We start from the raw sequence: 16,080 nt of genomic DNA, 5'->3' as shown, positions 1-16,080 counted from the left end.
TCAGTGGATGGACTGGTTAGTCAGCTAAGCTCCTAAACCAGTTGTTGCTGGTTAGATTGAGCTAGGAATTTCTTCAACATGAAAAGGGCAAGGCCTGAAGGACAAAAAAAGGGCTTAGGAAATATCAGACAGTGCCAGGTCCTTTTCCTTTTCACTCTCCCTTTTATCCTGGTAGGGGATATATTGGAGTTGAAGTGCCTCTACTAAATAGAGGGAAGCCTCCTTCTGGACCAGTTTATCTGCTGGATACTGGTTGAGCAAGGAGTTCATGTTATCTTTCAAATGAGCCAGAGAGGAATACTCCCTTCCCCTATCATTTGCCTCTGGATATATACAACCAAGTGAAGAACAGAAAGTTTGCTCTATTCTTCAGCAAGGGAACTGAAACTATCATTGTAGGAAAAATCTTCTTCTTTTAGGGGATATTTTTGAGTACCACGTGAGGTAATTTTCATGTTTTTTGGTCACCTCAGTTAACTGCGAGCAGGCAACACTTTTGAATTTTTGATTCTAATGCATCTGTGTTGAAGCACAGTTACGCTTTGGTAGACAGCTGGACACTGACCCTACTCAAGGCTCTGGTTGTATCACAGCTATTCTTCAAAGTTTACCCACACTTTTCAACTCTGCAGTTGTCTTTTCTGTGCCATTTTCTCCGAAAAGAAGAGCAGGAACAGTGGGCATTTTTCAGCCCACATTCTATGGTGTCTAGCAACTCTATGCCTCCAATCACTTTTGTTTATCCTTTTGTACTTGGATATGATTTATTTTAGATGCTCAAATTCTCTCTTTGCTGCCACCATAAAAAAAAAAAAAAAAACAACAGAGTACTTTTCTTCTTTGCTGCGGCAGCTCCAGGTATCTTTGGGCATGGCTCTTCTCGTCCCTCATAGGTCCTTTGTGACTTAGCCTTTTCAGCTGGGCTGAGGGTCACAGTACCTGATTTTATCTGGGTCAAGGACAGACTGGGGGATTCCATTCCCTCCCACCCCAACTTCATCTTTATTTCTTCTTATCAGGCTTACTTGATTAGCAACTTGCATGGCTCAGGCGGCACACTTTGGGGAGCGGCAGCAATACCACTGCCCTACTGCCAGCACCTGCCTCTTCTCTTTACTACGGCCACCTCTCTGATGTAACTTCTGGTTTCATCAGCGGCGGCTATGGTAGAGAAGAGGCCAGTGCTGGTGGCAGGGCAGCATATTGGAATCACTGCCACCGCTGGCTTTTGGAACATGAAGAAAGAAAGTGAATTTGCCTGGGGGGGTAGCAACATCTTGGCCCAGGAGGTAGCGGCATCTTAGTCCAGGGGGGAGGCAGCATCTCAGTCCTGTTAGGTGGCATATTGCCTTGGGCCGCCCCTGCCTGCATGCTACCCTTATGGGGCAAATCACGAAGAACTACTTTTTTTGTCTCCATCTGCTGGTCAGTGGCCAAACTCAAAAACTCTGGACTGATCTGTTAGGATTAAAGGAAAAAAATTATCCAGTAAGAAATAATTTCTCCATAGGTTCTCCACCCTCTATTCTAGTTTGTAGTAGTTTAAAGTTAAGGCCACAGTCCTATATAGAAGCAAAAGCTTTTGTAAAGTCAATAAAATATGCAAATATTCTCCCCAGCACTGCTGTCTCAGTGTTACTGTGTATGATTAAAAGAGTCATCTGTGTTTTGCTTTTTTCCTTGTTAGAGGATTTTTCTGACAGTGATGATGTTTTTGCCAAAGAAATGACCAAGTGGAATTCCAATGATTTCATTGACACCTATGAGAGACTTGGAGATGCTGAAGAAACTCCAGGTAATTTACAGCTGTCACTGGGAAGGTTGTGGCTGATATAATAATGAACATGGTACAAATTAATGCCAAGTTCTGGCGCCAGTTTGTAACTAGTGGGCAAAAAACATATATGGTCAACGTAATTAAAATAATGATATGCACTGTACCTGGTAGTTAAAAAATCCAGCATAAACAGTGTGGTAAAATGGTTGTTAATTTTTTTCTTTACTACCATTTTAACTTCAGTAGTTACAGGTGGAGGTAAAGTTTTAAGTGTTACCTTCAACCACTGAAATACTGAAAAATTGGAATCTCTCTGGTCTGGGACCTCTGCATCAAAGTTCCAAACTATAAAGCTTCACAAACCCAATTCCAGCCTCCCTGCCCCACTCAGCCCACACGCCTACTTTGACCTCCCTAAGAGGGTATTTTTATAACAGGTCACCTAGGCTGAGAGGGCAAAAAATCACCAATTTTTAGCCTATTTGTTAAAAATGCTTACGGCTTGTATTTTAGAACAAGACCTGCCGCCGGTAGAACCTTCTGTAAAATACAGGAGACATGGACCTCCATGCACTAATCACATCCAGCATGAACATCCATTTTACAAACGAGAACACCTAACATATGAACGGTACAAAAACAGGGACATGGATGGCAATGTAGCAGTGTAGGAACATCTGTGTTATAAAGTGGTCACGTTGATGTCCATGTGCCAGGACTTGGAACGTTTATGTCAGCCATGGAGGCCAGTATCCCTTGCCAATTTAGCACTGGGAGGGCTGGGCAGCAACCACTGGGAGATTAAGTTGGTGAGTTCCCTTAATCCCTCCAGTGGTATGTACTCGGTCAAAGCCCTTTTCTAACACTTAGTCATCCGATTAGGCGGGTCTAAATACCAATGTCCATCTTTTTGAACATAGATGTCCTTCTGAAGTCGGAGTTGGATATCCATATTTTGACCCTATCCAAAACACACCCAGACCTCGCCCCCCTTGCTATTTGGACATACTGCACTTTTAGACATCCCTGTCCTGGTTTTATAAAATTGGGATTTGGACATCCATGCAATATGGACATCTAAATGCTGGTTTTCAGAACTTTGAAACAGAAAAGAGTTTCTAAAATAAGGGCCATTGACACCTATATGTCTTTATAAAATTGCCCCAGAAGAGGGTTGAAGTTGCAGCTAAAATGAAGCCGCAGATGTTTATACCTGGCTTAGGAGCAGGTGTAAACGTTCACACATTAAGTACGCACAAATTAATATATGTGCATAAATCACGATTCCGCTCACACCATCCAGAACCTGTTCCCTAAACGCACCTACACCCAGGTTTTGTAAAAGTGCATGCATTCATATCATCAAGCATACTTTTCCACAAGGGCTAATATTATATAAGTGGCATTTTATGTGCATATACTGACACATTCATGTGAAAGTTATTTATAAAACTGGAATATATTAATGCTGTGGCTAATATTTTCCATTTATACCCACATCAAGTGGTCCAGTCAAGTGGCTAGTACAGACAACCAAGGATTTGCTGAAAAAGATTATTGGAATAGATTGGCCAGCTTAAGTCACTTGTTTCTTAATTGTGCAGCATTATATCATGCATCACAAGACAACAAGACCCTGCAGGGATGCTCATGAATTGTGTCTGAAAACTTATTTAGACAGCAGCAAAGAAGTGAGGCAAAGAGAACGAGGATATCCAAAGCTCGGTGTGTAAGACCTTTAATATAGTCACAAAATTAACACATCAAGGACCCGACATGGCCATGTTTCATGAAACTTTCCCGGAGCTATTACGCTTCAGCACTTCACAAGTGTTTCTGTCCAGTACAGTACACTAAAAGGCACTTTGATCAACTAATCTCTTCATAAAGGCAGTTAATAAATCCCAATAAATAAATAAAATTAATATAGGACCACATTTCACCAACACATACTATAGGTTTGTTCACCCCTGAAGCAGGCTCACACGCCGAAACACAGCCAAGCCAGGTCCTTGATGTGTTAATTTTGTGACTATATTAAAAGTCCTACACACCGAGCTTTGGATATCCTCGTTTGCTCTGCCTCACTTCTTTGCTGTTGTCTACACGTCCGTGAGGTTTGGACTTTCTCCTTCCTTTTGTTTTCCTTGAAAACTTATTTAGATCACTTACACCCTGACTAAACCACAGATCTTAAAAAGGAGCAAGAGCCTCCTATTCAGACACATCGAAAATAATTAAAAAGGATGATCCAGTCTGGGTTGAAGAAATTCATAGCTCTAGTCCAAAGTTATTATCATCATTGCCTATCCTCCCTCATTCTGAGTTTCTAAATGAACTGGTGGTATCCTACCTCTGTCTCTGCCTCTTTTCACTCACTCTAAGCTGCTTAATAAACCCATGGTATCTCACCTTTATCTCTCCTCCCTCACCGAGATCTTCCATAAACCCATAGTATCCTACCTCCCCCTCCCCTCACTGCCTCTGGGCTCCAGAATAAACCTGTGTTATTCCACCTCTACTTTTCTTCCTTCAATCTGTATGATATCCCAGAATGTCCTGCAGTCACTGTCTTCTTGTGTTGATCTTTAGGAGGTGGTGCTGAGGCTGCAAGCAGTTTTAGTCATGATGAATTAGATCCAGCAACATCCCCTGAGGTATTTCTTACCCTTCTGAGTTCCCTGTCTTTGTTTCTATCTCACTGCCTTTCTCTTTAATGTCACTCATTCTCTTTCCCTTTCTGTTGTCTTGCCTGTCTCTCTCTACTGCGGGCACTATTATGTAAACACAAGCTAAAGGGGGGAATTTTCAGACAGCTCATCTGTCTGCAAAGTCTTTAGGTACAAACCTTCGTATATCATTTTCAAAGGGAAACTAGGTGGCAGGCAGATTTTTTTTACTGGAAAACAACACACAGAGATCTGAAAATTCAATCTCTGCATGTTGTTGCCCTGGTCAGTTAGGGGATGGCTGGTTAGTGGTGATATTCAACAGCTCTAACCAGTTAAGTGCCACTGACTTTCGGGTGCTGGCTAGCTCAGCAGGGTTAACCAGACAAGAGCCTTTCTTGCTTGGTTAAACACTATTAAATATCGGCCCCATGGTTTAATTATTGATTTCTATTCTGTCTTCATCCAAAGTAGATTACAATAAAAACACTCATAATAAAAACCAGACAAATAAGACACTCAAAATACCCATTCACTCTAATACCTCACAAAACACATTCATACCATCCATCTGACATCTCAATTGTACTATCAGCATTACCTCCAAAATCCCATCATTATGTACCCAAAAACCAGGACAAACAATTGACCCTTCAGCAGTTTCTTAAACTTATCTACCTCATTCTACCTCTGGATCTCCAGAGGAAGAGCATTCCATTCTTTGGGTCCAGCTAATGAAACAGAGTATTTCCTTTTCTCTACATACAGAATTTTATTCAGGGTGGGTAATCTTAATAACCCTACCCTTCAGACCAGGGGCATAGCCAGACTTCGGTGGGAGGGGGGTCCAGAGCCCGAGGTGAGGGAGCACATTTTAGCCCCCCCGGGCCCGCTGACCCCCCCTCCACTTTTGACCCCCCCTCCTGCCGCCGCCAACTCTCCCCCGCCACCGCCAGGTTCAGCTCTGGTCTCCGAGTCCAGCGCATTCGTCGATCTGAATTCTGTTTCTGTGAGTCCTGACATCAGGACTCACAGAAACAGAATCCAGAGCAGCAACATGCCGGACTCAGAGACCAGCGCTGAAGAGGACTTCGGCTGGCGGCGGTTGGGGACCCCCGCCAGCAAAGGTACCTGACAGCAGCGGCTGGGGAGGGTTGGCGGCGGCAGGAGGGGGGGGGGTCGAATGTGGCGGGGGAGGGTCGGCAGTGGGGGGGGGGGGTGAAAGCAGGGGGGCCAGGGCTAAATCTGCCTAGCTACGCCCCTGCTTCAGACCAATGGCAAATACAGATGATAAATAGAATGGAACATCCATTCTCAAGACTTTAAAAACCATTAGTAATATCTAGTAATTAGTAAATCACTGCCCTCTTAGAAGATAATTTTCAACACACCAGGATTAGCCATTTGAAAATTTCTCTCCCGTAAGTAATATCAAAATACACAGGTTGTTCCACAGTGTGCATGCTTTTAGTCATATTGAGAGGAAGGGTTCTTCCTCTTTAGATTAGAAGAGGGAAACAAGCCAGCTCAATTATTAACTTTGACTATGTTCTCCAACAAGAAATCTGCATGACTTATTTTCCCGGAAAAATCTACCCACGGGGAAAAGAGACACACATGCCCACAACTATTTTGTACCCACAGTGGGGAAAATTGGGCAATGTCCATGGGTAATAAACAGCTTGAAAATTCCCTCCATAATTTATATCATGTCTAAAATTCTGAACTGTGTTCTAAAATGTTCTCCTTCTGTTTCCCCTTCTCATCCCCTCTCTTTGTATCCCTTTTCTCTTCTCTCTCCTCCTCTCTCACTGTTCGGTCTCTGTATTTTTTCTGCACCTGTCTCTTTCCTCTATCCCATTCCCTCCTCATTTCCCTGTCCCTTTCTTTCCATTTCTCTGCTCCTTTCTATTTGTCTCTCACACTGTCTCTCTGCTTTTCCCTCTGTTTTCCGGCCATTGCCAGCAGGCTGGCTCTGTGGAGTGTATCAGTGAAGTGTGTAAGATCCACGTCCTCTTCCTCGTCCTGCACAGTGGAAACATTCTAGACCTAGGAGGAGGTGACCTGGCATCCAAACAAGCCGATATGCAGACTCTGTCCTCCGCCTTTGATGCCGTCATGCGGGTGCACTTCCCTGAAGCACTGGGACACATCGCGCTGCGCCTCGTGCCCTGTCCTCCCATCTGTGCCGAGGCCTATGCACTTGTTTCCAAGTATGAGAGTCTCCTTCCTGCCTTTTTAGCATAGCCTGCATTTAGAGGAGAGCAGCCACCAGCTCAAACTGTGTTCACATTTGTTAGGGAGGCCAGCAGCAGCGTACTTGTACAATCAAGTATGCCTGTGTTGGCCAGAAGTATGTCATTTGTGACATTGCAGGGGAACAAAATGGCTCCCTCCATGGAAGCTGGATTGCATGTTGAAGGGCTGCCTAATAGCAGAAAATATTGTTGGTTTGATTGTGTAGATATCTTGCTGTGCGTTATGGCATATATACAATTAAATCATGTTGTGAAATAAAAATGTACAACAATATTCCTCAGGGGAGGTCAGACTGCTTTGAAGCAGCACTGCATCGCAGCTCTTCCCTTAGATAATTCTATTAGCAGAATAAAAGTCTGAAGTGCCTCTTCTACCTTCAGATTCTGTCTCAGCCCTTCAGATAGGCTGGTGTTTCAGAGCACAGCTCCGTCTCCGTAACACATCTTAGCCAATCTGGAGCTGCTGTGCCCTTTCCTTGTGCCATCATTACTGCTGTATGTAAAACATGAGCACAGCATGAACGGGAGAATTTTAAATAGCTGATATGGTCATAATTTGAACACAGACAAGAACCAGCTGCAGTGGTAGTTTGGTGATACTAGCTCATACGGCCATTTGCCATCCTACAGATGGCTTTCTTTGCTTAACTGGGAGCTTTCTGTCATCCCTACTTTCCTTTCATTTCTTCTGCAGTTACCTCTGTCCCTTTTTTTCATCTCTATACCTATTATTCTTTCTCTGTTTTACTCCATAACTGTATCAAGATGTCTCCTCTTTCCCTCTCTCTCTCCCTCCTTCTCGTTCTGTTTTGTTCTACTTCTGTATCCATATTCCTCTCTTTTTCTCAGTTTGAGTCCATACAGTTATGACAGTGACAACCTGTTCAGTAGCCAGGACCACATTCCACTGGCCGCCCTGCCTCTCCTTGCCACGTCCTCCATCAGCTATCAGAACACTGTCTCCACAGTGGTGGCACGCATCAACCAGGCTTATAACGACTTTCTGAAATCCAGGGAGGGGACTGGCTTCTGTGGACAAGTGAGTAATCATACAAATAAAGGCAAGATGCATGCGTGATGGTTGTGGTGAGGGTTGGTGTAGGATGCTAGATGCTGGTGTAGAAGCTCTATTTGTAAGAGTGCTGGATATTGGGGGTGATGATTATAGAAATACTGGGTGTGGAAGGGAGGGTGAAGGAACGCTGGCTATAGAGGGAGGGCATGATGTAGGATTGCTGGATGTCATGGAAAGGTCCAGGAGTACCTACTTGTGGAAGTACTGTCTTTATCATCTTGTAGGTTGTTCTAATCGGAGATTGTGTTGGAGGGATTCTGGCTTTTGATGTTCTGTGTCATAGTGGGCCGACAGTCTGCGGAAGCAGAAGTAGCAGCCGGCGTGGGAGCTTGGTGAGTCTCAGAAAATATGAAGGCAGAATGTTATCAGAGGTACCCCAGAGTCTTGAGCTGGAATTTTTTTTGTTGTTGTTACATTTGTACCCCGCACTTTCCCACTCATAGCAGGTTCAATGCGGCTTACATATTATATACAGGTACTTACTTATTTGTACCTGGGGCAGTGGAGGGTTAAGTGACTTGCCCAGAGTCACAAGGAGCTGCCTGTGCCTGCAGTGGGAATCGAACCCAGTTCCCCAGGACCAAAGTCCACCACGCTAACCACTAGGCCACTCCTCCATTTGCAACTTAACAAACTTTATTACAGAATTGTTAGTGTTACATTGGGCAGAGAGGAAGAGGGGAATGAGCAGCACAAAGGAAAGGAAAATACTTCGCTGACAGTCACATACACAATCAAGGGTAGCCACCTTACTCTACATCAGAAAAAATGAGAAAGAGGCTGGTGTCGTCAGTGATTAACATGTGTTTCTGCTCTATAATGCCAATAAGTTGCAAAGGCAGTAGTTAACCTTTTTGAGAACTCTCCGAGTGGAAATCATTTGCTGTTGTTTCTCCAATCCCCCTTCTCAATATCAGAAAGATTATTCCCCAAGTTTTCTTCTTCTCCATGATGTCACTGTGGTCTGCGGAGAGCAGTTTGTTTAGCACTCCCACAATCATCATCTCTGAGGGCAGTTGAGTCCAGTGGTACCTTGACCTTCTTAAGGTACTCAGTACATGGAACTTCACATCAGTTTATTTGGTGCGAGCGTTTACTTTCTGTTGATGTCAATTTTATGCATTTCTGGTTGTCTTCCAGATAGGAATGGGCACAGGCTTATGAGCAGCGCTTCAGAGCAAAAGTTGGGCCATGTTCACTTTTTGCATCTTTACAGCTATGCACAAATTCATAACCTCTATGGCCTAAAGACTTAGGGGAAGATATTCAGCAGAGCTCAACAGAATCTAGTTATGCCTCTCCTACGACTACCCCCATCGAATAGAGACTCCAATATAAAATTATCTTGATTGTTTTTAAATAATAACAGGAGAAGTTTCCAAGGTTATAGTGTCAAGACTTGACATATATCCAGTGGTGTGCTGGTAAATGTTTAACAACAGGCTCTCTCCCCGGTCCACCTCTGCACCCCCCCCCCCCCCCCCCCAAATTGCAGAGCTGGCTATAGCCGGGGAGAGAGCCTGGGGGGGGGGGGCAATACATTACTCCAGGAAAAAAAAAATTAAATGATCCCAGGTTCCAATCTAATTCATGTTTAATGTGGGATAAAATGCCATAAATAAGTAAATAAATATAAACTTTTAATGTTGAGCACCTGATTCTCAAAGTGGACATATTCCAAACACTATAATGAAAATAAAATGATTTTTTCTACCTTTGTTGTCTAGTGACTTTGTTTTTCTGATCATACTGGCCCAATATCCGATTCTGCTGCTAGCTGTCTTCTTAACTCCGTTTCCAGTGTTTCCTTTCCATTTATTTCTTTACTTTCTGTCTTTCTTCTTTATTTCTTGCCCTAACGTAAGTAAAAGCTGGGTCCTCCGCAGACTTGACTGTCCAGTGGATCCAGCTTCTGCCTATTTTCTTCATCCATGTACAGTTTTTCTCCTCTCTTCCTTTTCCCTCATCTCATCCCCTTCCTCACTCTTCCAGCACCTCCATCCATGTCCAGCATTTCATCTCTCTCCCTTCCCTCTCCTCCATCCATGTCCAGCAACCCTCTTCTCCCCTGCCCTCCCCTCCATCCACCCATGTCCAGCAACTCTCCTCTCCCCCCGCCCTCCCCTCCATCCACCCATGTCCAGCAATCCTTCTCTCCCCCCTGCACTCCCCTCCATCCACCCATGTCCAGCAACTCTCCTCTCCCCTGCCCTCCCTCCATCCATCCACATCAACAATTCTCTTCTCTCCCCTGCCCCCCCCTCCAGCCACCCATACCCAGTGATTCTCCGCACTCCCCTGCCGCCCCTCCAGCCACCCATACCTAGCGATTCTCTTCTCTCCCCTGCTCCCCCCTCCAGCCACCCATACCCAGTGATTCTCCTCGCTCCCCTGATTACTTACGTCGAAGCGGCCACGTTATTGAAAGCCTTGCCTGTCTCTAGCCTTCCCTTCAAGTCCGTTCCCTCAGAGTCCCGCCCTCGCGGAAAGAGGAAATGATGTCAGAAGGCGGGACTCTGAGGGAACAAACTTGAAGGGAAGGCTAGAGACGGGCAGGGCTTTCAATAACGCGGTCGCTTCAACGGAGGTAATCAGGGGAGCAAGGAGAATCGCTGGGTATGGGTGGCTGGAGAGGGGCCAGGGGAGTGAGGAGAATCGCTGGGTATGGGTGGCTGGAGGGGGGCAGGGGATCAAGGAGAATCGCTGGGTATGGGTGGCTGGAGAGGGGCCAGGGGAGTAAGGAGAATCGCTGGGTATGGGTGGCTGGAGGGGGGGGCAGGGGAGCGAGGAGAATCGCTGGGTGGCACAGGCAAACGAGGGCACTGGTGGGAGGTAAGGTAAATGGGGTAAGCATGGCTTGTGGTGCCCTCCTGCCATGCTTACCTCGTTTACCGGAGCCAGCTCGCCCTGCAGAACAACCGGCTTGCAAGATGTTTAAAAATTTAACAACCGGCACTTGCGAGCCGGCTCCAGCACACCACTGCATATATCAGCCTAGGCGGTCATTGAGATCAGCTGATCAAGTTATATTGGATGTTCCTTCATTTCGTGTGGAGAAATTGGAGGCATTTAGGAATTCAGTTTTCTATATCACAGGTCCCTCACTCTAGAACAACTTACTTTTGAGGTTGAGAAAGGTCAAAAATATGAATGAATTCAAAAGAGAATTGAAAATTCTTTATATGCAGGCATATCAAAGGGTGGAAGACTGAATGAAGAGGGTTGGAGTTATCGGAGTTTGTAATTTGTTTTTTTTATTATTGTTTGTCTGCTGTAGTTTTTGTTAGTTAGCAAATTATGTATGTATAATTGTGATCTGCCAAGGACCTTGGGATTGTGTGGAATTTGTTTTAAATAAATAAATAAATTAAAATTCATACCTTTTTCAAGGAGGGTCTCTTCAAGCTGCAGTTCTCATCAAGCCCTCCTTCTCAAAAAGTCAGTAACCTCTCTAAAAATGTATCCCGCTGTCCTAAACCATAATCTTCAACCAATTCCCAGAATTCCAAGAGAGCCTTATCCTCCAAAACTGCCCCAGGGTATCTAAACCCCTCACTTCCCATGTTTTATAGGTGGGATCCACCCTGCCCAGGATAAAACCTTCTGCATACCGTATAGGTATCACATAAAATAAGTTCTCTCTTTCGGTAATTTAGGGCACGCTAGCGTTTTTAGGAATATATGGGTGTCTCTAGTGTTTAAAAAACCGCTAATGCAGTTTCGAATTTTAATCCAAGTGTAAGCTTCAGGATTGGGTTAGCTATACGGGAGCGCTTTCTTATTTCATTCATCATGAGCCAGGGCAGTTCCCATAGGGGCGACTCATCTAGTAGATGTTCTAATCTACCCCAGTTGTTATGGCAATCCCTCTGCCAAGTAAGCATATACTTAAATTGGACTGCTTGGTAATACAACTTGAAATTAGGTACTGCCATAACTCCCTGTGAAATAAGAGTTTTCTTTGTACCTGAAGAGGTTTCCGTTTCTAGATGTATTGAAAAACTTTCTAAATAATTGTTGTGAGAGTGGGATAGGTAGAGCAGTAAATATAGGGTGAGGTAAAAAACAAAGAAGTAACCCCTTAGAGTTTTTTCCAGTTTTCTCAGCAACCACTTTGAATTTCAGTGAGAAATTATACCTACTTATTTAGTCATCATATTTACCTAGTATTATGAAACAATATTTAATTATCTTAAGCTATATTGATGTTACTGACATTTTAGCATTCTACCTAGTGAATTTTGCACATTAAAAGTGTTTGAGCCAAAACACAGTAAAATAAGGTCATTCAAATGATACAATTAACAATATGTCAGACTTTCACAGTCACTGTGAATGCTCAAAGTGGCCACCCCCTGCTTTAACACAGGCCTTCAGTCACTTTGGGAAGTTCTTAACAGCCTTGTCAATCGGTCCCTGTGGCAAGTTGTCCCAGATCATCTGCAGCGCTTCCTTGAGTTTGGCGATTGTTTGTGACTTTGGGTGGACCTTCCTATAGGCCTCCAACAGTTCTCCTCAAACAAAAGTCTACATCACTGTGATGTCGTTAACAGTAAGCTGGTAAACTGGGTTGGGTTGTTTTTTGTTTTTTTTTTAAATAGCAGTAGCTTTATAGTGCAAATACTTTTGAACGCACAAAAATCGCTGGGTGATCACACTAAAAAGTCTGTAACTTCACCTTGTTTAAAGGTAATCTCATTCCACTCAGTGCATAAATGTAGATACTAAAAACAAATAAAGCTGTAAAATTTCACTTGAAATTCCAAGCGGTTGCTGAGAAAACAGCAAATAATTCTAGGGGGTTCCTTTTTTTTGTTTTGTCTCACCCTGTAGATATCGTAATTTAGGTAAAACCACCATCTCAATATCATAGACTGTACTTAGCCAGGTGATGTTCATATGGTTCCATCTATCCCAGTGATTTTCAACCTTTTTCATCTCACAGCACACTGACAAGGAGCAAAAATTGTTATGGCACACCATCAGTTATTTTAAGGATATATATTTTTTATTATTTAACAAATGAATATTTGCCTTTTCCAGCATTGAATATCCGGGGTTTTTTTGGTCAGCTTAAACTTAACCGGCCAAGTCAATATTCAGCGCTTGCTGGTTAATTCATAATGGCCCATGATAGGCCTGCTATTTGGGCAACCCGATTTGGCCACCAAACAGCTGGCCAAGTGCAAAATATTCATGACTAGCCAGTTATATCTCACTATATAGCCGGTTAGCTGCTATGCGCCAAGTGCTAATATTCAGCAAAGATAACCAGTGTTATGACCTGGTGAATGTGAGCCCTTGTGCCCCGATTGAGCATGGCGAAGATGAAGTGGCACCGCACTCGATCAGGCAGCCAGACAACCCCTAGCTTCACCTGGGGAGCGACCACCGTTCCCTGGGAGTTGAGCCCCCAGGTGCAGGCGGCCACCAGGACTTCTGGAACCGGCGGGGTTGCACAACCGCTGACCAGGCTGGCAGGCAGGCAGGCAGGCAGACACAGTCCAGGAGCAAAGAGTCAGTGAAGCAGCAAAACAGAGAGCAATCCGAAAGTCTGGGCAGGCAGCAACACAACGCGTGGTCAGTAAACAATCCAAGGTCAGGAACACAGGAAACCACTGGAACAGATGAAGACCACAACCTCTAAGCGAATAGAAGCCGAAGCAAAGAAGGACTGGAAACAGGGCTTTAAATAGAGCAGGAATTAGGCTCAACCATGAGCAGCTGTTCCAAGATGGCTGCCCCCATCAGCAGAGGTGCCTACATCCAAATATGGGCTTCCTTCCTGACCTCGTTACTCCAAGATGGCTGCCCCCTCCTGAGCTAGCCAAGATGGCTGCTGTCCATGATCCAACCCAGATGACGGCTGCTAGGTTAGGAAACAGAAACCAACCCATCCTGGAGAAGTGTAGCAGAGCGTAACAACCAGCTATCTCATGCTGAATATTAGCACTTAGCACTATTTAACCAGCCAGGAGCTGTTCCTGGCCTCTTAAGTAGTGCTAAATATCGACTGGATTGTCATTAAGCCTCCAATATCTCCGCCCCTACTTCTCTCTTTTAATGACATGTCAGCATGATCAGGGCATGGGCTGACCAAATCTGGGATTCTATGCTAGAATTACTCGCTAGTGATGAGATACCCTTTCCCACCAACCACATATTGATTCTAGAGTATGTGTTGTGTACCCTAGAGTGTTACGTATAATCTTTGTCCCTAAGATGATGAAATCTCCAAGCATCTACAAGATCCCTTGCTGAAAGTAGATTAAATAGCTTTTTCTATCTGCCTTACCATGACCAAGGCTGAATTGTCCAGAGATGTATTTAATGTCATGTTGAAATCTCCCCCAGTAGTAAGTCTGCCTTCCGCTCTCTCCCATATACTTTGGGTGCATAAATATTTAATTAAAATATAAAGCTGTTCTTCAATCTCCACTTTAAGGAGAAGATAGCAGCCCATCTTATATCTTTAACAATTTGCCATACTTGTGAAGAGAGAGATTGCTCAAACACAGCGCCCACCCTGTTGATCTTGGCTTTCACTCTATCAGAGGCAAGAAACAAATAGGGATATTTCGTGTAAGTGAACAGCCTCTCATGCAAGGGTAAGAAAAGTGTTTCCTGGATTAATTCCCACCCCCGTGTGTAACTGTTCTGCTTCTTTAAAGTATAGCTGTCACTTCGGGGCAAGTTAAGACCCTGAACATTCTTAGAAATAAGGACATGTGATGCACTGTTCATGTTTTATAGTGCTGTGGAACATTGAAAGCTGGCCGGGTACACAATGTATTTATTTTGGGCATGAGCCGGGACTAGAAAAACTTCCAGTTCTCAAAATAAAAGCAGACCACACGGTTGATGTGCTCTGAACCACAATAATAGTTTACTTCAAAAATACACAGGATTAAACAATTAGGGACAATTAAGGCAGAGGTTCACTTTAGTTTACAAAAAAAGGAAGATACACTACATATTAAAATTAAAATCACCAGCATTGAATAAAAAATAACTAATCAATTTTCAAACAAAAAAGTTTTCAATGTCTTTTGAAGTATCAAGTAAGTATTAAGGAGGATAAAATATTCCACACAGAAATTACTGCAAATGGAAACCAAGTATTATAGATTTTCCAAAAGTTCACCCCTCCTCATTATTGGTTGTCCTTCATTGGCTGCGTGTTTCAGCACAGGTTATTTTTAAGACCACTTCTTTTGCGTTTAAAATCTTTATTTATTTATTTATTGCATTTGTATCCCACATTTTACCACCTCTTTGCAGGCTCAATGTGGCTTACAATGTGTCGTTGTTATTAGATAGTAGATTAGGAGATACCAGTTAGTGTTAAATGGAAAGTAGGATCATTGAAGATTAAGCAAGTGAGAATAAAGGCATGGCACCCAAAAATGTTTCCCAGTTGGTAGCATTTCCTTCTGTTAAAGACTTCTCTAGATCAAGAAACTGTTACGTTTTGATTTTTCCATCTTTTAAATCTACCTGGTATAAGAGAAAATTGGAGCTATCGTTTTCTTATAAAGTGGTTCAGATATGGAATGGCCTCCATTGTCATTGAGAAAAATGCCTTCCTATACTATATTTTGTAAATGTTTAAAGAAACTTTTGTTTCAAAAGATTTTCAAAGATGTTGAATGAGGTAACTTTTTCATAGCAGTTTTCTTTTGTTCTGTAATGATGCTTTTATTGTAAACCACTCAAGACCTTGGCAAGAGGAGAAAACAGTCTACAAATGATGGATTACATTACATTACAAATCAGGCTTTTTTTTTTATTGCTTGCCAGCCTGTTTTCAGAAGGATGCCTCACTCCTTTTAAGTGCGGTTTATCACCTCTGAGATTGCTAATTATTGTCTATTGTAGCGGGGCTTTGAGGAGCTCACCAATTAAGCGGCCATCAGCCAGGTTGCATCACTCCCCCCCCCCCCTTCTTTTCATCTTGACCATTCTTACTAACAGAAAGTTTGGAGTTAGATTATGTTGATTACACACTGAAGAAGGAAATGCAAGCAGATGCCCCATATAATCTGTTAGAGGCCAACCAAGTTTTGGTTTCAAATTAACAAACCTCTCCCCCACCCTCACGATTGCTCTCAGCCTCCCTCTTCAGACCAGCCGCCACCACTGTTCTACCCCCCCCCCCACTACAGCCCTTCCACCCTCCCACCACCCAAAGGCCCTCCCCAAGTCTACTTTTAAATTCCCTGGTAGTCTAGTGGCGGCACCCCAGTCGCTTGTGTCCCTGCCAGCTCCTCAGCCGATATGGCTGCCAAGACTTCCTGCGGC

The 16,080-nt window shown here is 43.7% G+C and overlaps 1 protein-coding gene across 2 annotated transcripts in view; it reads left to right on the top strand.

Annotated features, from left to right (window-relative positions):
- The window catches only part of PITPNM1 (phosphatidylinositol transfer protein membrane associated 1), a 121,857-nt gene that overhangs the window by 62,972 nt on the left and 42,805 nt on the right, over positions 1 to 16,080 (top strand). For both annotated transcript variants that reach the window (XM_030185981.1, XM_030185971.1), the window contains exons 8-12: positions 1,688 to 1,795; positions 4,370 to 4,434; positions 6,415 to 6,659; positions 7,554 to 7,743; positions 8,004 to 8,111. In XM_030185981.1, coding sequence (XP_030041841.1) covers positions 1,688 to 1,795; positions 4,370 to 4,434; positions 6,415 to 6,659; positions 7,554 to 7,743; positions 8,004 to 8,111 — 716 coding nt within the window. The remainder of the gene's footprint in view (positions 1 to 1,687; positions 1,796 to 4,369; positions 4,435 to 6,414; positions 6,660 to 7,553; positions 7,744 to 8,003; positions 8,112 to 16,080) is intronic.

The sequence above is a fragment of the Microcaecilia unicolor genome, chromosome 1, assembly GCF_901765095.1.
Source record: "Microcaecilia unicolor chromosome 1, aMicUni1.1, whole genome shotgun sequence".
Classification (NCBI taxonomy): domain Eukaryota; kingdom Metazoa; phylum Chordata; class Amphibia; order Gymnophiona; family Siphonopidae; genus Microcaecilia; species Microcaecilia unicolor.
Note: the sequence above shows the minus strand (reverse complement) of the source record. Positions and strands in the feature narration are given on the sequence as shown.